This window comes from Asterias amurensis, chromosome 13 (assembly GCF_032118995.1).
Source record: "Asterias amurensis chromosome 13, ASM3211899v1".
NCBI lineage: Eukaryota > Metazoa > Echinodermata > Asteroidea > Forcipulatida > Asteriidae > Asterias > Asterias amurensis.
In genome coordinates this window covers 18,771,955-18,799,405 of record NC_092660.1, presented here as the reverse complement: position 1 = coordinate 18,799,405, position 27,451 = coordinate 18,771,955, and the positions used below count along the sequence as shown (strand labels likewise).

General features: G+C 40.1%; 1 protein-coding gene across 2 annotated transcripts in view; it reads right to left on the bottom strand.

The window, feature by feature from the left end:
* Positions 1-23,650, bottom strand: part of LOC139946175 (histone acetyltransferase KAT6B-like) — a 30,669-nt gene extending 7,019 nt beyond the window's left edge. Inside the window, exons 1-4 of one of the 2 annotated variants that reach the window (XM_071943796.1) lie at positions 22,949-23,650; positions 2,716-2,872; positions 1,920-2,032; positions 1,247-1,328 (exon numbers count right to left, since the gene is read on the bottom strand). In XM_071943796.1, the coding sequence (XP_071799897.1) occupies positions 1,247-1,328; positions 1,920-2,032; positions 2,716-2,872; positions 22,949-23,560 (964 nt within the window). In that variant the 5' untranslated portion in view covers positions 23,561-23,650. Of the gene's footprint in view, positions 1-1,246; positions 1,329-1,919; positions 2,033-2,715; positions 2,873-10,853; positions 11,562-22,948 lie in introns of those variants that run through there. The other variant, XM_071943795.1, reaches the window with a different exon arrangement.
* Between the last annotated feature and the right edge of the window lie 3,801 nt (positions 23,651-27,451).

Here is a 27,451-nt window from a genome sequence, read left to right as displayed (position 1 = left end):
ACAGGTATCCATTAATTACCCCTGGTGAATTAGGATTTGATATGACGCCCTCTTAGTCCAGAGAAGTTTAAAGGCACAAAACACAATAAAAATTACCTCAAAATACAAACTGTAAAATTACATCACATTGACGTCAAAAAATACACTAGCCTAAAAAAATGAAATTTACCAATATTTATTTTTTTACTTATTTGAATTATTCGCACACTCAAAACATCTTGACCAAGAGTAGTCCGAGGAAGTTCCACAAAACCTCTAAACGACGTGTATTCTCAAGCACATCGTCATAAAAAAATAATATAAAATTATATGAGTACTAAACAAACTGTACAAAAGCAGTGTACAAATAAAACAAACTTGCTGTAAAAAGCAGACACCCAACCCCTACATAAGGTGGAACAAACACTGTAATAAATACAATTTAGGTAATGAAAAGAGTGTAAACCCTAGCTTTTTACAATTAAATAATCAACCGAAACATAGGCGCGATCACCAAAATAGTCCATCACCTTGATACATTATTAAACTTTTCCCCTGGAACCATTGATTTCATGGGTTCATGCTTGTCCTCTTCAAATACCCATTTGTTCATAGTTGTGATGTCGCCATAGATGGATTGCAGTACGCGTCATCGACCGCCATCTTTGATGTATGCGCGTAAATATCATGCACGCACTTTTCACGTGTAAAATACATCAAAGATGGCGGCCGATGACGCGTATTGGAATCCATCTATTGATGCAATCCATCTATAGCCAATAGCCTACTCATGGCATAATTTGATGCATATACCGGCAAAGGCCACATTCCCACAACTATTTCCCCTTACATTCGCGTTATCATCGCGAACAAACAGGGTCGGCCATTTATATGGGGTCAAAATTTTGACTCCACAAAAGTGACCGACCGTTTTAGTTCGCGAATTAAAAGGAAAACCGTGCAATTTTGAGGCATGTTTGTGTGCATCATTATATTCTACTTTTAAATTATCTACTTCATAACAAACGGTTTCAAACGCTTTTCAAAGACCAACTCGACCGACACAAGACAACGTGTCTCGTTAAGTGTCAAGTCTGAGACAACCCTTCAAACTCTGAAGCTCCCTCTTTGAAGCTCCCTCTTCCCTCGGAAATTTCTAACATTTTTGACAACCGCTGTCAGCCATTTTGCCGATACCAACAAAATTTACATTATAACGGACGCGGGTATCAGTTTTACAGTGGCTAACAACATCATGGTACGTTACCTTCTGGTTTCTTGAAAACTGGTGGATAGTGACATGACATATGGTAACCTTTGTCGCAGGAGTCGCAAAAGAGAAGCTTGTCCTGTGAGAATCAAACGAGGGAGCAAGCAAAAATTGAGGCATGAAAAGATGTATGAACATTTGTAACACCACCATTTATAGGCAGACCATTTTGGTCACGACAATTTTGATCGCAGACAGAAGATGGCTTCTTTTTGCAATTCACTGCATCCAAACCGGGTTGAGTTAAAGGTCCCTTTCGCTTTAGCTTTCACTTCAATTGATACTATCTTGTAACTAGACAACAAATGCCAGCTATCAGCACTTGTAAAGGGCAATTTCCAACAGGTTTCCCAAGAAAAATGACGAAGCCCAAGCCAACGTTTCGAAAAGGAAATAGAGTGAAACTCCATTTTTGAAATAGATAGGGACTTCATAATGGGAAAAAAGAGTCGTCTATAAAATGTTGTTTTAGCACAGACTCCCGTTGCCGAGTGCCATATATATCGGCCATAATTAACAGTTAGCGAACACAGCTGCGTCGATTGTTAACATGACGTCCGCACTGTGTGACCACTCGCTCTTCAAGAGCCACACGGTTGGTTTGCATCACGTCCGTCATCATCAGGCTCCAAAGCTTTACCTTGGTTTTAGATGGGTTCACTGTACTTACAGCGTCTCCAGATTCATTGCAGACGAGGCATGTCTTGCAGTCCATGCACTGCCAGGGCGATAGACGCGACCTCTCTGCCAACTCGGCCGAGTATCTCATGCATGATGGATGAACTGCAAGGCAAACACATTAAGAGGTTTATGGTAACTGACCACTTTAATGAAAGCTAAACCATTATTAACCACTGCTAAGACCTGTATCTTTGTTTAGGTCCATCGGAAAACATCTCCTTCCCGAAACAAAACCAAAAACATCAATTTGGATATTTATATATTATTTCACAATTGCTCCAACGCATTCAGTGCTGATTTCATGACTGTGTTTACCGCAAAATTCTGCGCTTACGTCACAAGGAAATTATCTTCTTTGCATGACTCGGTGTAGAACAGAATTCTGCGATAAACAGAACCATGAACAAGATGGATTGCACATGACGTCACTGACAGCCATCTTTGATGACAAAAAATGAAAACGTGTACGCCAGTAGTGTACGAACTAGCTGCGCACGACTCTCAGCGAAATGACGGCCTTTCACGCGTGCACGATTCATCAAACATGGCGACCAATGCAAACGGTCTCTGGAGGCGAGACAACATGCGTAATTATGTATTGGCATGCCGTTTGATTGGAAGGTAATTCATGCAGGATTTTGGTTGTAAAATGTGACGACAGCTAGCAATGGAACAAGACGTGTGTCGGGCAAGGGGCTCCGAGTGGTGCTCCTCACTCCGCGCGCAATTGCGTCATATTTGGCGCCAAATTAAAATCAGCGCCAAATGAGGCCAAGCTCGCATACCTTTCAGGCTGCAGTCTTTGCAGATAAGTAGATCCTCGGCCAGGCCGAACTTGTTGCAGCTGGCGTGGAATGAGCAGTAGTCGCATCGTTGGTCATACGACGGCTGTTTGCAGAGTGGTTCATGCTCGAAGTCGGGACCGTGTGTCTTGCGGATACGCTGAAAGAAACAACAAACACAATATTATACTTTGTATGATGTCGTCACTCATTCGGGACGCCCAATTACGGATTCCCATTTACGGATTCCCAATTCCGAATTACGAATTCCTTAACAATGAATTCACCACACTACGTACTTTCGAGGACGTGTAGTCTCCATGTGATGAATGTCAAAAAGTCTTTTGTGTATGTATTGAAGGAAAATTTACAGGCAAAAAGACCTAATTAATTATATATGTAATGAACTTCAATCAGGTGTACGTATGTACGGCGTGGTAATAACGAATATTTTATTTGTGGAGTTCCTACGATTCTGCGTTAAGTGGACCCAGGTGTACATTGCGTTTAGCTGTGTCTCGAAGATGCTCATACAAAATACAAATGCTCTTTTATTTTTGTCTTGCAACAAGCGATTCTGTTAAAGGCAGTGGACACTATTGGTAATTACTCGAAGTAATTATTAGCACAAAACCTTACTTGGTAACGAGTAATGGGGAGATGTTGATGGTATAAAACACTGTGAGAAACGTCTCCCTCTGATGAAGTGACGTGCTTTTCGAGAAAGAAGTCATTTTCATCGAATTTGATTTTGAGACCTCAGATTTAAAATTGGAGGTTTCGAAATCAAGCATCTGAAAGCGCACAACTCCGTGTGACAATGGTGTTTTTTTCTGTCATTATTATCTCCCAACTTTGATGTTTTTTTCTGTCATTATTATCTCCCAACTTTGATGACCGATTGAGCTCAAATTTTCACAGGTCTGTTATTTTATGCATATGTTGAGATACACCAAGTGAGAAGACTGGTCTTTGACAATTACCATTAGTGTCCAGAGTCTTTAAAGGCAGTGGACACTATTGGTAGTTACTCAAAATAATTATCATCATTAAACCTTTCTTGATTACGAGTAATGGGGAGAGGTTGATAGTAAAAACATTGTGAGAAACAGCTCCCTCTGAAGTGACGTAGTTTTCGAGAAAGAAGTAACTTTCCACGAATTTGATTTCGAGACCTCAAGTTTAGAATTTGAGGTCTCGAAATCAAGCATCAGAAAGCACACAACTTCGTGTGACAAGGTTTTTTTTCTTCTTTCATTATTATCTCGCAACTTCGATGCCCGATTGAGCTGAAATTTTCATATGTTGAGATACACCTGTCCTTACTCTATGGATACACCAACTGTGAAGACTAGTCTTTGACAATTACCAATAGTGTCCACTGCCTTTAAGTGAGTGTCTTTAAATGTTGGTAAACTTTGTGATTAAGCTGCCAAATTGTATTGTTGCATGAGAACGATATTGTGGAGTCTTGCTCCCACACGCAATAAAGCGTGAACAAGTGCAGAAGCTAGATCAATAATTTGATGGCAGTTGAAAGCGGGGTAGTCTATTTTGAGCAATTACCGCTTTTATTATTTTTCAATCCTATTATATTACTCACCGCTATAGCAGCAGAGTGTAAACTAAAACGGAGAACCGCTGCGCTTACATGCAGCTAGCTATAATAGTACTCGTGCGTGATACGAGCACTTCACTGTGTTCAGATAAAAATATTCAGTGTGGGCGCGTCCATTGCAGCATTGGCACATCATAACTAAATCACAGCAGCAAACTGTTGGCTTATTCCTTTGGGCCCTCTTTGGTTATTGGTGCACAGCGACCTCTCTTAACAGAGGTCAAGATAGTGGCCAAAATAGTAGCCCAGAACAGCTGGGGGAAATAGTTTTAACACTTCATAGGAACGGTCAGAATTCTCTACAAGCGGTCCCGGGCTGGCTAGCTCAATAATAGACCTTATGCATTGACGTCATCCAGCCGCCATCTTTGAGGTCAAACGGTGACGAAACAATAGAAACGCACATAGATTGGCCAATGAACAACCTCCTTTTGACCTCAATGCGGGGGCGCCGTACTGACATGACGTCATGTGCATAAGGTCTATGAAAAACATCCAATAGATAACGATGAATAAAGAGAAATTGACTACAGCGGGACTAGAACATACAACATCCAGAAACGTGCACTCTCTCTAAACCAACTGAGCTATCTAATAATGGCGGTCTCCCTATTCTGTTAATATCTTTGCGGGGCACCACGATGTTTGTTCGGGTGTGATGAACTGGTAAAAAGGCAAGCTTATTTTGGTCATGCTACGGCTAGTCACAACGTAGGCCTATACATGAACATATTGAACATTTCAACAACAACCTCCATTCCTCCATTCGCCAACTACGAAAGCGCCACAAGAAATAGTACTGGTTTGGAAAAGCACAATTGGTGAAAAAATATATGTACCTTCGTTTTGGGCCATTTGAGTTAAGGCGGACAATAACACACAAGTCCACTGGTTTGGGAGTAAACCATTTGGGGGGAAAACATGAGTGTCCTATTATGTTCACCTTTCATAATGGCTTTTTCTCATAGCAACAGGACAATTACCGTCCAGTTACCAACTATGCAAGCGTCACACGAAATAATAATACCGAGTTTGAGTTAAATTGAAAAGCGCAATGGTGAAAAAATACATTTTGTATAGGGCCAACTAAATTATCATACAATAGCTACAGGGATGACGGTAGTTTAAACATTGTACATGAAGACACGGGTTAGGCTATAAAACTGCGCTAGAGGAAACTGATGACAAAACTAAACACGTTCGCCATACGCGCATTCATACACGTAGACATTACGTTCGCGGCATATTAAAACAGACCACAAAAAAAAACTATGGCCAACATCGACCTCGAAAACACAGTGAATTCACACAGCGATACTGGGCCGTGTACAGCACGCTACATACGTGACACATCGCCCCAACGTCAGCCGATATCTCATTTGCATAACGCGTTCTACATTGGGAGTTTTTTTCTTTCTTTCCCCCGGTCTTCCCTTTCCTCGACCCCAAATATGTCGCCATACATGACGAATGAAAAGGGTTAGGTCGACGGGCACAAATAGAGACAAGTTTCTAAATCATTTGGATCATTTCATGTAATAACTGCCAACAGATCGTGAGAGATCGTTATTAAATAATTCATGCCATGTCATAATTAAAGGTGCATTATTATGCGAGCTGTCACAACTCGCAGCGATTAATATATCCATTGAATATAATAGCGCCTTAACCAAATAAATGCAGTAAAGCGTTTTCTCCACCCCTCACCTTGAAGTGCCGACATATGCAATGTTGAATTCATTTTTTGGTTTGAATTTTATTATTCATCACCACGTCCGTATTGTTGCACATAATGTCAGTACGAATCGACACGTCGCGCTATACTCCATCAAACGCACAGCTTCACATGCGCTTGTCGTATAGGCCTATAAAAAGCACTTGACACTATTGGTAAATTACTCAAAATAATTGTTTAGCATAACAACTTATCTTGGTAACGAGCAATGGAGAGTTGCTGATAGAATAAAACAATGTGAATAACGGCTCCCTCTGAAATTACGTAGTTTTTGAGAAAGAGGGAATTTCTCACTCAAATATTAAAAGAGTCATCAGGCCTTTTGTCTGAAAGCACACCAATCTTGTGCAAAAAGGGTGTTTTCTTGCAACTTCGATGACCAATCGAGTTCAAATTTGTATAGGTTTGTTATGTAATGCATGATGTTGGGGCACACAAAGTGAAAATATTGGTCTTTGGCAATATACCCAAAGGTGTCCAGTGCCTTTAAACATGATAAATCAACGCATGCGCGTAGGTCAACCGTTCTAACGTGTTTTTGCGGGATTTGTTTTTGTTTTGAGTGCTATTGTCTATCTAATCATTGTTCCTTCGACCAGCACACACATCTCGTTCATTTGTATTTGTATATTTGTATTTGTATTTGCACACATTTATTTCAATGCTGCCCTACATTTAAACTTACACATTTTACAAAGTTTTATAAATATATTCAAATTATGAGTAGTTTACAGTATCACTTAGTATCTTAGGATATGAAAGTTTACAATGATTTAGATAGTTATATATTAGGAAGCTTTTAAAGTCATCATGGACATCCACTTGTTCGTCGGAACTACCCTTACAAGCACTGGACGCGTTTGGTAATGGTCCAAGATGCTCACTTGGTGTAGACCTATCCCAACATTGCGCACATATCAACAAACCTGTGAAAAATCTGGACTAAAATTGGTCAACCAAGTTTACAAGAAAATAATGAAAGAAGATTGCTGCTCATTTTGGGTGCTTTCAGATGTCCCCGGTCAGATTTAATTATTTGAGTGAGAAATTACCTCTTTCTCTAAAACTTCGTTACTTCAGAGGGAGCTGTTACTCACAATGTTTTATACAATATGCTAATGCGCATTATGAGTAGTACCCAACGTGTCCAGTGTCTTTAAAGAGAAGGTACACATTTGGTAATTACTCAAAACAAATATTAACTTAAAAACTGACTTGGTTTTACGAGCAGTGGAGAGCTGTTGATAGTATAAAACATTGTGAGAAACAGCTCCCTCTGAAGTAGCATAAATTTTGAGAAAGAGGTAGTCAATTTTCTCACTAAAATAACAAAAGACTTCTAGCCAGAAGTCTTTTATTCCCATCTAAAAGCACACAATTTCGTGTGACAAGGGTGTTTTTTCGCTCATCATTTTCTCGCAACTTCGATGGCCAACTTAGCTCAAATTTTCATAGGCTTGTTATTTTATGCTCATTGGGATGACAATTACCAAAGGTGTACCTTCTCTTTAAATGGCGATAGCTTTATAGAGCGCCCATGAGAACAGAAACTATTTCATCATTAATCGTCCATGTTATTAAATACTGTCTATAAATAACAACGACGCATTCTGTTTTAATGGGGACAATTTTGATTGGTGACCTCCAACGTGCCTTGCAAATAATAGGCAAAATAAAAAAATATTTGCTTATTACCGTCAGCCTAAACGCAGTGGCGAAGGAAGGCATTTTCCTATATATAGATCACTTATAAACACGCTCTTTTTACTTCTTGTACATGCCATTGACAAAACTAGGAAACTGTACTTTGATTAGGTAAGCAAGGGTTATATGTCAATATGCAAATGAGTACACGTCCCACCGGACGCTGCCTGAGCATACCCGCCAAACCGTCAAACCGTGCACTGAAAAATGAACTTTGAACCTCCAACAAACAAATTGGCGTCACAGCCAAACAAAAAGTATCCGTTTAAAAAATTGAACTAGATCAATAGAAGAGCCACCTAGGGCCTATCTTGCTCCACGAACTGGAGCACTCCTGCGAATAACAAGCACAAGAGATTTGCAGCCCTAAAAGTTTCAATATTTTGATATTAAACGGTTAGTGTAATGCTATTCGCTTTTAGAACAACTATAGGCGAACCATGCATAACGGGTCTTAAAGGAACACGTTGCCTTGGATCGGTCGAGTTGGTCTTTGGAAAGCGTTTGTAACCGTTTGTTATAAAATGCATATGGTTAGAAAGATGTTTTAAAAGTAGAATATAATGATCCACACAAGCTTGCCTCGAAATTGTGTGGTTTTCCTTTTACTTTGCTAACTAACACGGCCGGTCATTTATGGGAGTCAAACATTATGACACCATAAATGGCCGACCGTGTTATTAAGTCGACGAGGTAAAAGGAAAACCGTGCAATTTCGAGGCATGATTGTGTGGATCATTGTATTCTACTTATACAGCATCCTTCTACCCAAATGCATCTTATAGCAAACGGTTACAAACGCTTTTCAAAGACCAACATCGACCGATCCAAGGCAACGTGTTCCTTTAAAATGTGCCAAAACCTCACTCGCGCATGCAAACATAAGTATCCATCAATCAACCAATCAAAATAATTTATATAGCGCCGGTATCCATAAGAACTGTTCAAAGGCTTTGTGACAAAAAATATATTACATCGAAAAGTATGTAGAAGCCTACATATCACAAAACGAATCCACAAAAAGCATTTTCAATCATGTTTCAACCCAAAGGGTTCAGCAGCAGTGACTGTATATCCTAAGCAATGAGTCTCCTGCTTATAAATGTCGACTAAAAGTGCAACTACGTGCACGGGTCAAGGGCGGGACCTTTTATTATAACAAAAAGATACGTCACTTTGAAATGTGTATAAATACAAAATCAACTTGCGGACCAGCACGCACCAAAAAACAAAAAGATACGTCACTTTGAGATGTGTATAAATACAAAATCAACTTGCGGACCAGCACGCTCCACTGTTCATGGACCAAATTTCATAGAGCAACAAAAAGTAGCTAAATAAGGCAAACCAACATGTTGATTACTAGAAGGTTACCAACCATAATACTTTGCCACAATATGCAATTTGTAACTGGTTTCATACCGTTTATTATTGCATTATGCCCGTCCCTAAAAAAAAAATCACAAACCAAATGGTACCAAATTGTTTCCATTTAATTTTAGCACAAATCCATTACCACATCAACGGAAACGTTTTCCTCTTGGGCTCTTACAAGATATGGTACGTAAACGGTTTCAAGAAACGTCACAGTTAAAGGCAATGTATACATTGGGTTTTTGGAGCAGTTCGATTGTTTTAAAGGCAGTGGACACTATTGGCAACTGTCAAAGACTAGCCTTCACATTTGGTGTATCTCAATATATGCATAAAATAACAAACCTGTGAAAATTTGAGCTCAATCGGTCTTCAAACTTGCGAGATAGTAATGAAAGAAAAAAACACCCTTGTCACACGAAGTTGTGTGCGTTTAGATGGTTGATTTTGAGACCTCAAGTTCTAAACCTGAGGTCTCGAAATCAAATTCGTGGAAAATTACTTCTTTCTCAAAAACTATGTCACTTCAGAGGGAGCCGTTTCTCACTAATGTTTTTTATCATCAACCTCTCCCCATTACTCGTCACCAAGAAAGGTTTTATGCTTCTAATTATTGTGAGTAATTACCAATAGTGTCCACTGCCTTTAATCCTATGTATTATTGTATAAAATAAAAGAATAACCTGTGAAAGTTAATTTACAACAAAGGTGGTCGCGTTTGGTAATTACATTTTGGAGTTATTAACGAATATCTGCAGATCGGCAGCTCAATGAAAGCTGGCCCTCTATCGTTGGAACCACAATAAACGCAACCAGAAGTAGAACTGACCAGAAGCGAAACTTTCACGATAAATACAACACTCGACAGACTTGGCAGAAGTCTAACCATAATATTGTTTCCACGCTCCAATGCGTAGCGCGCGTGTGTACAAAAGCCGGCATAGGAGGTGGTAACATGACCTTATGCATATTCATGAGATCATCATAACACCAGGTGTGGCAAACAGATTGAAGACAAAACATGCACACACACAGTCGTTTTTAGCGGCATCATGCTTGCAACGATAACGGTATGCCGCACTCATACACGCACCCGAGGTTATTGGCAAATCCAAATGTAAACAGACCGGAAACCAAAAGTGCAACCCGCAAAACCATTTACCTGCCCCATGTAACGTCACTACCTCTATTTCTTTAAGACCGCAATCGGCAGCAAACGCGCCCAAGCGTACTAGGCATGATGTAATTACAAATTCCCCTACATCTTTTTGAAAGATTTCATAATAATTTATGGGGGATTACCATCTGTGAAAATCAACTCGCGCTTAATCTCACAGGTTTCGATTCAAATTCTCAGAAACTAATATTATGCATCGCGCAGCAGCAGTCGCATTCCAGGTAAAATTCAAGTTGAATTCCATGGTGGTAGGCATACTTAACCCAAACTGAAATTCATGACGGAGAACTTTAGTCAACGAATGAAAACCTGTTTCTCAGAAACTAGGAGGGAGGATGTTATTATTATCAGGATGCAGTGTGGTCATAAAAAATGAATGTGATGAATAAATTCCAATTCAGGAAACAAAATAATGATGTTAATTGTTTCAGCAATCCTGAGGTATACAAACATAAATAAAAGCATCGCGGTTGTTCTATGCAGGCAAAAGATAAAACTTCTGCCGAGTTCAATGTTATGAATATTTCAATTACCTTTCGCTTCTTGACGCGGTCCACCTTTTTGGAAGTCTCTGCTACTATTTGCGGCTCGCCCCCTGGAATGGGCAGCGCATAGCCCCCGTTTACCTTGACCAGACGCCCCGAGAAGATCTCCCGTTCGAGCGCTTCTCTTAAGCGCATCTTGATGGTCAATTTGGTCTCCGGGTCACGAGCGAGCACATGCTTCTCAATATCTTCAATGTGTATGGGCCCGCATTGCTTCTTTGATGAGGAGCCTGCCGTGGAACTCCCTCTTGTAGAAGTTGTTGCCGAGGTGGGGTCGGCCTTCACCCCTCCACTCAATTCTTGCACGGCCTCTACTAATAGACGACTGGAATCGGCCGAGTTGAGAATGTTACCACTAAGGTGGCTCTGCTTCCATTTGGCGGCATTGCGATAGCTTGTGCTACCTTTGTACTCCACTTTGTAAACGACTTCATCGTCCACTAAGCGCTCCAACTCGCATTCAACTTCGGCTGCACTAACGCCATATTTGCGCTCAACCATGTGGCATATTCGCTCGAGGTCTGGACGAGCCTTACGACGTCGGAGTGAGTCGATAGTGTCCAGAATCACTTCCTGGTTACTCTTGGCACCCATTTGCATCTTAGCGCAAGGGTTTCCACGTATTTTCAGAGCAGAAACCACGTTGAAATAGTCGCCTTCTGAAGCGCAAAGTATAATGGCGTTTAATCTAACAGCAACCCGCGAATCAAACAATGTGCTCATGCGCAGTTGAAGCCAATCGATACACCAACGGCTGTTGCATGAACGTTAAACTGGATAATCCGTCTGCTGTGACACTCGACAATAGAAGCTGGCGCTACGTAAGAGATAATGCTGGCTAATTACTTAACACAATATTATAAGTAAGAGTAAAAAACTGCCTTCCGGAGGGAAAATTATACTTTAAAAGTTGCTTTTGCGACAATTATGTTCACAACAACAAAAATACGTTTTTTTCAATGCTTAAAGCTATTATCGGTTTTCGGAACTGAAAACAAAATAAAAGTTCACAGATTTACAAATAACTTACAGGGTTTACAGAAGGTAATGGTGAAAGACTTTTCTTGAAATATTATTCCATGAAATGCTTTACTTTTTGAGAAAACGTTAAAACAATTGTCAATTCTCGAAATCGAGAATTACGGATTTATTTTAAACACATGTCATGCCGGGTTTCCCCGTTATTTTCTCCGGACTCCGATGACCAATTGAGCCTAAATTTTCAAAGGTGTGGAGTGTGGGCCTTTGGACAATACTGTTACCGAAAGTGTCCAATGGCTTTAAATTTACACCCATCTCAATATTTTCCTGGCAAGATTCGTTGTAAAATATGGCGAGGAGTGGGGATTTTTTATTTATTACCACCAAACGCAAACTACAAATTACAGACATTATACTTATAAAATACACAGCGGTCACTCAAGTCAATGTATCCATTCGCATGGAGGTAGATGATCTATCTGTGATTATTATAAAAGTACACTCTAAAAAAAATAGTAATAATAAAAAGTAAAAAAATAAATAAATAAAGCAAAAGTCAAAAGAATGAACGTACTGGGTCAACAAAATATAATAACTGTGTCGAGGGACACACGAGACACAATTCGGGATGGGAAACCCCCACTTTTGGCCCCTGTGCACAGCTTTTGTGCTTTATCTTGACTCATATAAAAAGCAAACACATTTACCACTTATAGCGACATTTTTGCAGAACGAACAGTCATAGCTAACCGTGTTTTAATATAAAGGAACACGTTGCCTTGGATCGGTCAAGTTGGTCTTTGAAAAGCGTTTGGATATGGTTAGAAAGATGTTGTAAAAGTAGAATACAATGTTCCACACAAATTTGCCTCGAAATTGCGTGGTTTTCCTTTTTTATTTTACTTTGCGAACTATCACGGTCGGCCATTATGGGAGTCAAAAGTTTGACTCCCATAAATGGCCGACAGTGTTAGTCGACGAGGTAAAGAAAAACCACGCAATTTCGAGTGATACTTGTGTGGATCATTATATTCTGCTTTTAAAATATCTTTCTAATCATATGCATTTTATAACAAACGGTGACAAACGCTTTTTATTAACCAACTCGACCGATCCAATGCACCGTGTTCCTTTGAGCTAAGAGTAAAGTGAAAAAGCGGTAGGACCAGCTTTGCACAGATAAGAACTGTCTGGAGTGAACGAACCCTGATTAACGGCAACCGGCATCACTGGTTTCGACAACAATGATGTAGGATACTTTATCTTGATTCAAAACACCAAATCCAGCACCAGCAACAATTTTGCCGATCACTGGCTTTCTGTTTGTGTCATATAAAGGGATTTTGGTTGTATTTTATTATATATGTGTTCATGTGTGTGCTTGTAGGACCTTTTATAGTTGTTCAGTGATTTTTATTATCTTCTGTGCTTTTTGGTGTGCCCTTTCTTGCCGTAACGTATCATTATTTGTCCTGGTTTTTCTGGGATTTAGAAGACAGACGCCTTTTAGCGACAGTAATATTTTTAACTTTTATGCTCTCCAGGGCATCCCACTGTTGTCTTACCTTAGTCTTTTTAAATATTTATACATGTAGGCCTACTTGTGAATGTTTTGCCCGAATAAATATAGACGTTTCTCAAGCAGTATTTTATGTGAAGTTAGCAGCTTTGTGAATTTCGGCCTGGTCTTCCTATACATTGTGTGCGGTGTTCAGAGTCGTTACCAAAGCACGACACTTCAAACTGACACGCCCATGGCACAAAACGAAGAGTGGCAATGAGTAAATTTCAATATTAACGGAACTTACATTGTTTTTAAAATAAATTGTTTAACCTTATTGAAAAATGGCTACGGTTAAATCACTATTGTTTATAACGGGCGATCAAGATGACTGCTCATTTATTATGGTTTGACATCGTTGCCGAGAAAACATTGGCAATAATTATTCGCGCATAAAAAGATGTTATGTTGGTTTATGATATAAGTATTTCCTAGTAAGAACAGTTTCTACTCGAAACAGTGCTGTTCTCCCTTCTTCCAAATTATAAATGACCACCCATGGGTTTATATACTAATCATTGAGATAATATTATAATTTTGATTACTTTTCAAGACACATTTTTCCTTTTTCTATCTGATCAAAATTTAATTATGTACACGAACGTCTCTGCGCGTCACAGCACACTTGGATCACATTAACATGGACGGAAGGGGAGGTCGGGTGACCGTTGCCCTAGTCTTAGAAAAAATACATTTCTTTGACATTTTGAAGTGCCCTCTGCATGATAAAAAAAATGGTATGGGTCCTACATAAATAGAGGAGAATTTCGAGAACTGATTGGGAATATAATGGGACTATCAATGATGGTTGATAGAGCTTGCATGTCCAATAGGCATGTCATGATATATATTATTACGAACACAACCGTCATCCATGCCTATCGTAGTGTGATATTCACGTAATGCCGTACACGAAGCGAAACACAGCCTACGTTCTCGGCAATAAGTTAAGTCATGAAACAGTCACCGGATTCACCACATAATCAGAATCATAAAAGAAGTGCGGCATTCAGGCGACACGCGCTTTTGGTCACGCTAAGCCGTTGCATGGTTCGGGCTGTTAAAAAATGTTAGAAGTAAAGCCACATTATTTAAAAGCAACGCCTCTTCATGTAAGCGCGAACGGGCGTTTTTGTTTCCCGAGTTTTAAAACACAAAATACTCCAGCTCTATAGTAAACACCATAGGCATACACAATGTAACCTGATTCACATGCAATGCTGACACAGTTTGTCGCTTTAGCCATAGCTATACAGTATAATATTTTGGGAAGCGGTCTTCACCACACAAGGTTCGGATACACACACTGAACACAGAAAAGAGCTGCTGTAGGTATTAGGTGCGTGGAGTGGCGATGACGTGGTTCTTTCCCAACTTGGCACAGACCACACAGCGTCCATTTTGAAAACAGTCCGCGTATAGTCAAATTCACTATGACCGCACTGTTCCTCTCTCTCAAATAATAGTTCACAATCGGGGGCGGTGAGTGACAAATTACACTTCGATCAGTCTCTCTATTCCTTTCGTACTAAACTAATTTTACTGGGATCACAATTCGTCCCTTTTCAACTCTACTGAGTTTTTATAATCATTTCGCCCATGAAAATTCACAATCTTTCGAAACTTCATTCGCAAGGGATTTGGCTCCATGTATAATTGGCCCGGTTTCTAACAGTAGTAGAAAAGTAAACAGACAACCACACTAAGATGAATTAGAACAGTTCGTGACAAATCGTTCATGATAATATAGGCCTATATAATCTTTCGCAAAATCCACTCGTAAGAATATTCTTTCATAAAAAACGTCTCTATGGACCGAATTTTCCGGTTCCAAAAAGTTGTAAATGCTTATTAATTAATAAACAGATAACACGCTTAGATGAACGGGAACAGTTCAATAAACAAGTTCATATAGAAAAACACTATTGGTTCATGAAAATAAACATTCTTTCGCAACTCAATGTTTTAATGTGGCTCCATATGTGTGGGCCTATTACAAACACAGTTCCGGATCGGAATAAATACTCTCAAAGCTCTTTTTTCTTCTGGTTTTGCTCTATTAAAATAGAGCAAAACCGTCAATAGAGCAAAACCAGAAGAGGGATGGGTGTGCGCGGTGTGGTATTTACTTGATAATGCTAGCTGTGTTGTAACGGACCCTTCTCAGAAAGTATTAAATGCCTATTATAAACAAACAGTAACAAGACTAAAGCTATAAGGATATAGTCCAGTAAATTTTCAAAGAAGATGTTATTGTTAATCGATGGATCTGTACGCACACATGACGATAATGATAACGAGTTCTATGAAGTATATAAACCTCACTTTTTATCCGTGATTTATTGGAAGTCATGCAACCCGCGTACCGGATGGGACTTTTTGATTTTGTCTACACAAACAAACATCCTTCCTGCAAAGTCCCGGATGTCCGATGACTGTTCAAAAAATCACTCTAAATCAGGCATCTCGCTATTGGTAAAAAATGAACAACCATAATCTCGGGGGAAACATCACATGCTGCGCTTTTTTATTATTGACATGGCAACAACATCTTCAAGGATTGAAAATCGTGACGTCACTACAGACCATGTAACCTGTGACGTCATATCACGTGTTTACACTAAAGAGCAACACAGCCGGGGCTTCATGCAGTCTTCACGTACGAGCTCAATAAAATAAAACCTAAAACATTATAGTTTGACGGATATTTTGCGAAGAAAATAATGTGGCACATCTCAAAACTTGTTCTGCTGTTATTTTTCACAAGTTTTAAATGTGGCAATTATGGTACAAAAATTAAACATTGTCCGTACGACCATGCAATGTGTGGTAACTTGCCTGCCATGAAATGCCATGGAATGTCACACAACAAGGTCGCGACATTAATTTTATAAACAACGGTCACATCATGCACAAGGTCTATACTGGCTGTGCGAGAGTTTATACGCAAAACGCTCATGCGCGAGTCAGTACCCTTAAAGGCCCTGACACTATTTCTCAAAATAAGCATAAAAACTTTCTTGGTAACAAGCAATGGAGAGCTCTTAGTAGTGGCAGCATTGTAAAAAACGGCTCCCTCTGAAGTAACATAGTTTTTAGAGAACCGGGTCAATTAATGATACAGGGCTTCAGCTGAAACCTTTTATTATGCATCTGAAAGCACACAAAGTACTGCAACAAGGGTGTTTTTTTTTTCTTCATTATTCTCTTGCAACTTTGATGACCTATCGAGCCCAAATTTTCACATGTTTGTTTTTTATGCATAGGGCCTATGTTGGGGTATACCAAGTGAGAAATACTGGCCTTTGAAATAGGTGTTGAGCGCCTTTAAAAAAAAACCGAGACCACGTGAATGTGTTTTATAGGGCGCCACCAGAGGCCGACCTCGCAGCACCTGGGTGGGCCAACTGGAAGCAGACTTCGAGTCCCGGTGTGGCGGTTTCAGTCTTCCGCCGTGTTCAGTTTTCCGGGTGACGTAGTCGGTCATATCTGCACGTTGTTCGAACGGTTTTTGCCTTTCCGGCGTGTTCAGTTTTCCGGGTGACCTCTCAGATAGTAATGTAGTTCTCTCGGCAGTGACCCCACATTGTTTATATTACGATTCTTTTCTGTGTACTCGTCACATAATCTCTTGTCCTATCTTTACATGTATTCATGGGAACAACTTCAGGCAGGTCACACTCTGCTTGCATAAAAAACAACTCATACGATCCACGCGTTTGCCGCTAGTTGCACTCGACTCGTGGACGCCGCCATGACAGCTACCGGAGGGTAACGGATAACTCAATACGGCACTAAAAATGGACTACTTTCGCTTGCTGTGCGCAGGCATCGCATGACGTAATGCTACCGTATTTGGTCATTCGGAAAACTGAACACAGCGGAAAGTTGAAACCGCCACACCGGGCTGGGCAACTGTGGCACTCGGCAGCAGAGCGCATTGGTTGGGCGGCTCTACGTCCCCCATGATAGATCAAGAGAATGATGATGATGACCAGCGCCCTGGGTAAATGTTGTGGTGTGCATAAAGTGCACACAACATTTGGAAGCGAATCTTATTCAGTATGTCGGGTACAGTTTCAACATAAGCCCGGGCAGTAACATTGGCAAAGGAAATAATTTCCATTCCTCTAGTTTTCAATTATCTGATCCAAACAGGTGGCCCGCACTTTTTAGTAGCAAACAACGAAAAATGTGTTTATGTTTTATCAGCAGGGGTCACTCATCATTACGTGCGTACCATTTGCACCGAGGGAAGCCGTAAGCAATTAGCAATTTTGGAGGTTTTGCGGACACGGTGGAGGACAGTGAGCGAGTCTATTTGTTGGTTTCTTGCTAGCTACGTTGAAGAAAGCAGTGTACACGACGCGAGAATCCAAGGTTCACAAAAAGTGTTTGCGTGAGAGGCTACTTGCACGGTGTCTGTACGCGAATCTGTTATGTTTGGAGACTATATTGTGGACCGTCTAGTCGTAAATGTTTCATGCTCCATCATCACGCGATCATACAGCTCCGCTGGAGTGTACATGAAGTTTCACAAGAAACTTGCAAGCAAGCCAAACTACGACAAACATTTTTTACGACTTGTCAACAAGTCTAGATTTACACATACCAAAAGGCAACCATCTCCAAAAGGCAAATGGTGACGCAGCTCTCCTACAATGATACCGCATCCACCCTCAGAGGATTCAGGTCTGGTCCCGTGCTCAGACCGTTCAGACCATTCAGACGGAACTCTCTATCCCTCTCTCCCCTCTAAAACCTTGACACTTGTACGAATTGTATACTCAGTTAAGCCCCTTTCACACGAGAGCAATTAGCAAGAGTCCCTTGCTAAATTGTAACATGGTTATAAACATTTACAAAATGTACCTTGTGTGAAAGGACATCCAATTGTTTCTACTGTCCAAGTTCTCTTGCAAAATCTTGTCAAACATTGCTACTTTTTACAAGTTAAATTGCTGTCGTGTGAATAGCACTTTAGTTCATCATAAAACTTATAAATTTGATGAAATAGACTTCCTGCCGGGTCATCGCCTATTATTCTATGTCACAGACCTTTCAAGTGCAACGTCACAGGTCGAGTTTTCCAACCAAGGTTAGACACATGGATGTTGTCACACTTTAAAGATTAAAAAAAAATCATCAAATTTGATACCATGATGTTGAAAAGCATTAATTTCTGCAAAAACAATTTCATTATGGTTATTTTTTTATTTCTAAAAGTTAATTTTCATCTCTCTTCGGTAGGTTTCGGATTTCACAACCCAGTTTTTTGCAGTGCTATACTTCTGCAGTCAGGGAACGCAACACAAGCAGACAGTGTAGTGCACGGTGTAGTGCACTCATCATTTTGTCTTTTTCTTTCATTAAAGGCGTTGGACACGGTCTCCTATTTTGAACTAAAACCTGGCTATAAATGCCTCACGCCTTGTTAAAAAAATACAAAACATGAAGAAGAAAAAAATATGATGGCCTACGTTGATGACGTGACAGTAAAAACGTGTGTATTGCATGCAAGCTATCGTACGTGTGATGTTGCGAGACGTGCTTGTTAGTGTAACAGTCATATTAAAGCTGAAACGAATCATTAAGGCAAAATAACATATAAAAATAAAACAGGTTTAGCGTTCCGCCCGCTTCCTTTTACGAGGCCGCCCGCTCCTTTTGAAAAAAACAAAAAGACATTATTTTTTATTTTTCATAAAAAAAAGGAATCATTCTAACGATCTCAATTTTTTAAAGCCCAGCCACAAAAAAGGGAAAAAGGCTCTTATCCTTCCCTTTTTTCAAAAAGGCAGAACGCTTAACTGGGTTTCTTTTCTATTTGGCCTAATGGGTGAAATGAAGAAAAAATAATCCTCCATGTCAATTCTAAAACAATGATGTTAGATTTTGTTGCTTAAAATGTTCCACAATGTATTTAAACGTGAATAAAAAAAGGCATGAAGGAAAATTTTGTTTGTCTCATCAGCCAGGGATGAGAGTCATTCCTATACAAAAAAGTCTGAAACTAAGATCTAAATTTTAGGAGGTATATGAAAAAATGGTGACATTTTCACCTTTTGGTATAACCCTTTAAAAGCAGATTTTTTTTTTATATCAGCTATTTTTGTCACCAAGTAGATAAAAAACAAGTCCGAAATCAGATAAAAGTGTGAAATTTATCATCCCTGCTTCATCATATACTCGTTTGGTCAGCATTGCAGAGGTATTTTGATTTCAATGAATGCAACGGTGTGGTTTCGAACACATGGGAGCGAGCGATCAGTGGAAACGAGGGAGGTGTTCCATTCAGCAAGCTAATTATTTTGTTCATGTTTCTTTAAAGACACGGGATACTATTGGTAATTGTCGAAGACAGGCATTCTCACTTGTATTCCTTTCACAACATAATATGCATAAACTATCCAACCTGTCAGTATTATTGGCTCAATGGTCATTGAATTTGCAAGAGATTATTCTCTGAGAATAAAGAAATAAAAAACACCCTTGTTGCATTGCTTTGTGTGCTTTCAGTTTCAGATGCATACTAAAATGCTTCAGCTGAAGTGTTTTATTATTCGAATGAGAAATTACCTTTCTAAAAAACTACGTTACTTCAGAGGGGAGGTTTCTCACAATGTTCTTTACTATCAACAGCTCTCCATTGCTCGCTGCCAAGTAAATTACGATGTTTGTATATTAATTACCAACAGTGTCCAGTGCCTTTTTTTTACGGACCCTATCAGTATGGATTTTTCTCTTCCGATGCGATCATGGAGACGGGGGACATAAATAAATGCTGCGTGTTCGGGTGATTATTATTCGCTCCACCAGCCAGGCAGAAGTCGACCTATACGTCATAATATTCATGAGGATCTGAATAGTGAATACCATGATTAGCATATCGATGAATATGCATTGAATGCGTCACACTGTACTATCTGTATAACGTGTGCACACACAATGCCCTGCGCCGTGGGTTCCCGCTTTTTTTCCCCGCATAACGTGATGTGGGCCTTATACAAGTTTACGGCTGGGCAGAAAAAGGACCAACCATGCCGGATTTCAAGGTTTACAAATCCAAAAGTAGTCAGCGCCAGGTTTTTCTTTTGACATAACACTGAGACGTCATGCATCAGTCCCTTGGTTGAAAAAAATGGAACACCAGCCAGCCAGCCAGCTCTTGCGGCACGTAATGTCGATGATCCGCGCCGCATAGTCAGAATACATGATTATTGTCACATAATTCATTTATTGATTGTTAATATTTTGTAAAACTACAAACACGATGGTACTAAACACCCTTATGCGGTGTGCGGACGCAAGAACCACTACTATTACGACGCATGTGACACAACACCTCAATGGGCTATGTTTTTGGAAGATTGATAAGGCCAGAAAAACAAAAAACTTGTTTCGCGTCCCCGTCCGCTTCCTTTTTGGTGGCCGTCTCCTCTTTCCCCCCTTTTTACAACAAAACAAGGATGCATTTTAATGATCTCAGAAAAAAAAAAAAAAAAAAAAACATCTTTCAAAAATAAAATGTGTCGAGCGGCTATTTCAACAAAACAAAAACAAACAAAAAATTAAAAAGCACCCTCCTCCCTATTTTTCAAAAAGGCAGGATGCTAAACATGTTTTTTTTTGCCTAATACTGATAATAATATTTTAAGCTTCAATGATTTGTTTACTCGGTCAGCAGCTCGTTTAAGTCGGCTAGTAGGAAAGAAAAAGTAGGACTCAATGGAACTGTTAAACTAAAACTTATCTTTTCAAAGCCTCATCGGTGGCTGACGTGTATATCATTAAAATAATATTGTGTAAAAAAGGTAAACAGTTATTGCCTCACTGAAATTAATGTAAAGTGTTAATTAAACAAAAACAATATCAGCTTGTCAGCCAAATTAATCCCCTGGAAAGTAAGTTATATGACCATGAATATCGTAGATCAGAAGTGATTTTAAATTTACAACAAGATACTAACCACGATTTTTATTTTATTTTAGGGGCTCTGATCTGCAACTTGCGGTTCGAAGTATAGCCACCTCTCCCCGTACTCTGAAAAACGTCATGCGCTGTGCCACCAATTTCATACAGAGGCTGCTTACGCAGAAAATATTGCTTTAAGCCTACACTGTATGCCTAGCAGAAATGAGCAGGATACCAGTTACATGTACTTATGTGATACGGTTTATACGCTGGTAATCTTATTCAGGTAAGCATGATTTAGCTAATATAGCGTCTTTTTGTTGTGCTTATAAATAAGCAGCTCTATGAAACTGGGCACTGCAACTTCAAAAAGCTGTTAAGCAAAAACTACTGCTTGACAAATTTCTTTGCTAAGCGCAAATTCAGTGGGGCAACAGTTAAAGGCAGTGGACACTATTGGTGATTACTCAAAATAATGATGAGCACAAAACATAACTTGGTAACGAGGTAATGGGGAGAGGTTGAGAAACGGCTCCCTCTAAAATGACGTAGTTTTCGAGAAAGAAGTAATTTTCATTGAATTTGATTTCGAGACCTCAGATTTAGATTTTGAGGTCTCGAAATCAAGCATAGCTGAAAGCACACAACTTCGTGCGTGACAAGGGTGTTTTTTCTTTCATTATTATCTCGCAACTTCGACGACCAATCGAGCTCAAATTTTCACAGGTTTTATTATTTTATGCATAATGTTGAGATACACAGGTGAGAAGACTGGTCTTCGTCAATTACCAATAGTGTCCAGTGTCTTTAACGAATGCTTTTCTGTGCTCAGCAAGTTTGTGTGCTTTATACAGGCTTTGGAATTTAGGTCCAGGTCAGAATCGATCCAATGAGCCTGGGCATGGCAAAATTAATTATGGGTCAATAATGACTCGCAAGTTGTGTCAAAATGACCCCAAACAGGTCAAAATGAAGCAGCATCCGAGTTCAATTCAATTCAAACATTTTGTTTCCATACTTCATAAAATTTCAAAACAATACAGTAACCGTAACAATAACTTTAATGGAAGTAACCAAAAAAAGTTAAATCATTTTTTTGTTTTAACTGGGTCAGCCTGGCCCCACTCACACCCCTCGTGTATCAACCGTTATCAACTCTGACGAACCGGGAGGTTTTTAGAGAATGAAAGGAATTAAAACAATATAGGTCATTGTTTTAAATGAATAAGTGCAGTTATCATTATCAAACTTGTATAACAAACGGCTATACTAAACAATACAATGCAATTGACTTTGCTGGATTTCAAAGGAGCCTTCACACGTCCAAACTGTTTTTGTTTATTGTTGGTCGTGATGAAGATGCTATATCCATGGACTGTTATCACTTGGCAATATACATACTGTATACATGTCAAACAGTGTGTTTGAACATCGAAGACTGGGGGTGAGTGCACGACGCGTGAGGTGCGTGAAAGAAAAAAATAGTTCTAAGACTCAACGTGGCATGTCAAGACTGTAACTTCCTGCATTGGGCACATGGAGGAAGGAACTCTGACTCGGGTAGCGCAGTGATTGTTAGTAAGCATTACGTATTAGTTTAGTTTTGTGAACCTTTTACGAGGCCTACCTTTCGCTTCTTGACGCGGTCCACCTTTTTGGAAGTCTCTGCGACTACTGGCGGCTCGCCCCCTGGAATGGGCAGCGCATAGCCCCCGTTAACTTTGACCAGACGCCCCGAGAAGATCTCCCGTTCGAGCGCTTCTCTTAAGCGCATCTTGATGGTCAATTTGGTCTCCGGGTCACGAGCGAGTACATGCTTCTCAATATCTTCAATGTGTATGGGCCCGCATTGCTTCTTAGATGAGGAGCCTGCCGTGGAACTCCCTCTTGTAGAAGTTGTTGCCGAGGTGGAGTTGGCCTTCACCCCTCCACTCAATTCTTGCACGGCCTCCACTAATAGACGACTGGAATCGGCCGAGTTGAGAATGTTACCACTAAGGTGGCTCTGCTTCCATTTGGCGGCATTGCGATAGCTTGTGCTACCTTTGTACTCCACTTTGTAAACGACTTCATCGTCCACTAAGCGCTCCAACTCGCATTCAACTTCGGCTGCACTAACGCCATATTTGCGCTCAACCATGTGGCATATTCGCTCGAGGTCTGGACGAGCCTTACGACGTCGGAGCGAGTCGATAGTGTCCAGAATCACTTCCTGGTTACTCTTGGCACCCATTTGCATCTTAGCGCTATGGTTTAAACGGTTTTTAGGACAAGAAAATTCGTGATTTAATGTTCGTTTCTCAAGCGCAAACTACTGCAATACACTATAGCAAAGCGTGTACGTTGTGGTGCACGCGTATTAGACATTGCACACACATACACACGAGCTCTGCCCGCAAGTCATTCAGGCGCATGCTCACACTATTCACATAACTACCTACGACTGTTTCATATGCAGTTTTAATACAAAACGTGTGTATAAAAGTACGCGTATGCCTACGGTGTCGTTTTTTTTTTCAAGCGGGAAGACAAGAAACCAATTTTAAACGAAAATCAACTACCGAGCCCTGTACGTGTACGTATACATGTATTTACTTTATTATTTTATGTTGAAACAAAAAAGCAAATAAAAAGACATTATACAAAACAACTATATTGTACCAATTAATGTAAAACTATACTATGCCATCCGGAGCGCAAACCGGCCAGCTGCGTGCGTTGGGTCTGGATGCAAATAATAGTGTTTATATCCACTGCTAGACGAATGGACACCAGAGGTGACCCTTCACAAATCACTTGTGAAAATATTTGTAATGTTTTTTTCTTGGCAATGAAGTTTGTCTGCTGAGGCGATTCGTGAATGGCATACAACCTGAAACGTATAAATTACATAAAACAGCCGTTGAATTATTATAATTATGCTACGGTCCAGTTTTTTGACTGGTATGGGTGTAGTTCGTCCACTTTGGCGTTTGTGTGTGCCGGCCATTACCCATGGGCAATAAAATCCATGCCATTACAAAGCACACAATGTTACGGCCGCGTTGTTGCATCCCGCTAGTCCCTGCATGGTGGTTGTTTTTTGTCGGACTACTGTTTAGTTCCGGTCCAAGGAGGTTCCGGAATACGGCCGGCCGCGAAAGATTAGAACATTATGTATACACTGTACTATTGTCCACACCGAGTAGGCCTGCCCTAGGCAGCCTATACAGTACGCGATGGACACAACATGGAGGAATAAGAACAGCGGGTACATGTACATTGCGTTTTATCTATGTTTATTGAACCTTGAAGAAACCGCGGGAAGAGAACCCTAAATTAGCCCTCGCGATTTGCTGGTCCGCTCAAAAGATTATAAGCGTTACGCGCGGTGTGCATTCGTACCGATTGTTTAGTAAGATCATGGTAAGATCATGATGTCTCCATTTTGAACGACCACTATGCGCACGCAGTTGAGACCTTGTTCACGCCTTCAAGATGTTAGACTAAACCGTTATCAGGCGTCTGTGACGTCATCGCAAGTTCCCGGCGTGTCATCGACAATTTCAGACCCGTAAAAGAGCGATTTGGGGTCAATTTCACAACTTGACTTGTACCAATTTACATTGGCAGGCTTATAGTGCACACAGCAATCGAGACATCATAGCGCATAGGCCTACAACACAACAGGAGCGTCCATGCGCAAAACATAAAACAATGATGAAATCATATAAAGCAATAGTTCAAAAACAGGATTCAAACAAATTTGAAAAGCTTGAATCTGAACTAGGGAAGTCGTTCCAGAAGATGCAACAAAAGTGGAAGGCTCTTTGACTATTGGCAAAAAGGTATAAATTGCGTCATAGGGATTGGCCAGCAGAGCAAAGATGACGAATTTATGTAGAAGAAAATCAGGACATGCAGGATCAAGACAGGCCAAGAAGAGCTTAGACTTGCGGACAAGTCGTTAAAGTCACCTGGAAATAGATTTTATTTTCTTTCAAACATAAGAGTATATGCTTACGAACAATAAAACAATTTTTTTTAGTAATTGTTTGTCACGATTTATATGTTTAAAAAATATATAAAGTTGTTTGGGGGGCTGACTCCGCCTACCCCTTTTGTGACGTCAATCGAGGCAGACTTTGCCTGCAATGCGTATAGTAAACACACGTGCAAAGTACATGTACGTCCAAGTCGTGAGTTGGTATTGGTACATTTCAAAAAGTGTTTTTCTGCATTCAGCAGCAATACACCTGGTCGGCATTGCCAGGAAAAAACAAAACAAAATTGTTTTTGAAACGTACAAACTCACGACTTGGTCCGTACATGTACTTTGCAATTGTGTTTACTCTACGCATTACAGGCAAAGTCTGCCTCGATTGACGTCACGAACAGCGCCCTCTCGGGTCGGGGTCTACTCTTAAATTTGAAAATAACATAAGAACTAATTTTTTAAAACCTTAGGTAACTGTTTGTTCACATTCAATTCATCAAAACACATATTAGTGACAAAAGCTTTATTTTGAAAAAATACCACTTCCAGGTGACTTTAATGTTCCCACGCGGTGAGATAGTCGAGTTGTCACTGCTCTTGCGCGAACTGCTGGTTGCCGACTTCTACTCCTCATTATGGGGATTGAGATACACAAGTGAGAAGACTGGTCTTTGATGACTACCAAAGGTGTCTGGACACAATTGGTAAATTTTACAGACCAGTCTTCTCACTTGGTGTATCTCAACAAACGCATAAAATAACAAACCTGTGAAAATTTGAGCTCGATTGGTCGTCGGAGTTGCAAGATAACTATGAAAGAAAAAACAACCCTTGTCACACGACGTGTGTGCTTTTATAGATGCTTGATTTCGAGACCTCAAATTCTAAACCCCAGGTCTCCAAACCAAATTCGTGGAAAATTACTTCTTTCTCGAACGTCACTTCAGAGAGGGAGCCGTTTCTCACAATGTTGTATACTATATCAACCCCCTCCCCATTACTCATTACCAAGTGAGGTTTTTTGCTGATAATTATTTTGAGTAATTACCATTAGTGTCCACTGCCTTTAAAGAACGTGGAACTTTCATCCACGTTTAGCGAGGTGACAGCGGTTAGGCCTACCAACCGCATCTCTCTGGCCGCAGCATTCACAAATGAATGAACATTTTGAATTTCCAAAAGTCGCCTGTTGGCGATCTTTGGAGGTTCAACCTTTTAGACATAGGACCTATACTTTTATTGATTTCTAATCAAGGGGAACTGCAAACGACATGAGACCATCATCGCACAGGGCAATTTTTTTTTTCAAGCATGATTGGAGCTAACCACTGCGCACTTCGGCAACAGAAAGTCCCCAGACAAAAATAACTGAAATGTCAAATAATTAACTTTTTCGGAAATTGCCTGGAACTGGTCGCTTGTAACTTCCTCGTGTTTAGACCTCAAATAACAATAACAAACAGTTATAAAGCGCAACAGTAAAGTCTCAAAGTGCTTTGGAAAGTCAAGAGAAGAAAAAACAGGATTGAATACAGAAAATCCAGAAATAACAAAATGCAAAACGATGTCTCCTAAACAGAAGAAGAAAGACTTAAAGGGGCTTTCCGGGGGAGTTCAGAGTCCAGGAGATGCAACCTGAAGGGCATTAGGCTACTGCTATTTCACTGCGATCACCATTTGAATGTATAAACAAAGAAGGACTTTGGATACAAGTAATAATACACAATTATTTTGTCGGGTCATTCTCAGAGTATGAACAAACCTTAAAATTTAAACACTGACTTCCTCAAGTTTCATTCACTGAACGGGCTTGAACTGGATTGAACGAGGTTGAACTGGTAATTGAACCGGTTTTGAACCGGGTTTCGCGTTAAACATTTCACACCGTTAACTTTAAAGGGAAGGTACACGTTTTATAGACATGCTACGTAACGACCTGGAAGTCGCCTACCTGCGCCACACCCGAGGCGCACACCTAGGCCCTATACGCATTTTGTAAAGTGCCTTTAATTGTTAACGATCATGTAAATCGTCCATTTTTTTTTGTCCCAAAGATTGAAAACTCTGGTCTGCAAGTCGCCTGCCCGCTTCACCAGATGTGCAAACCATGGAGGTGCGTAATGTGATGTTTGAGGGCAAACGAGTTAACGAATT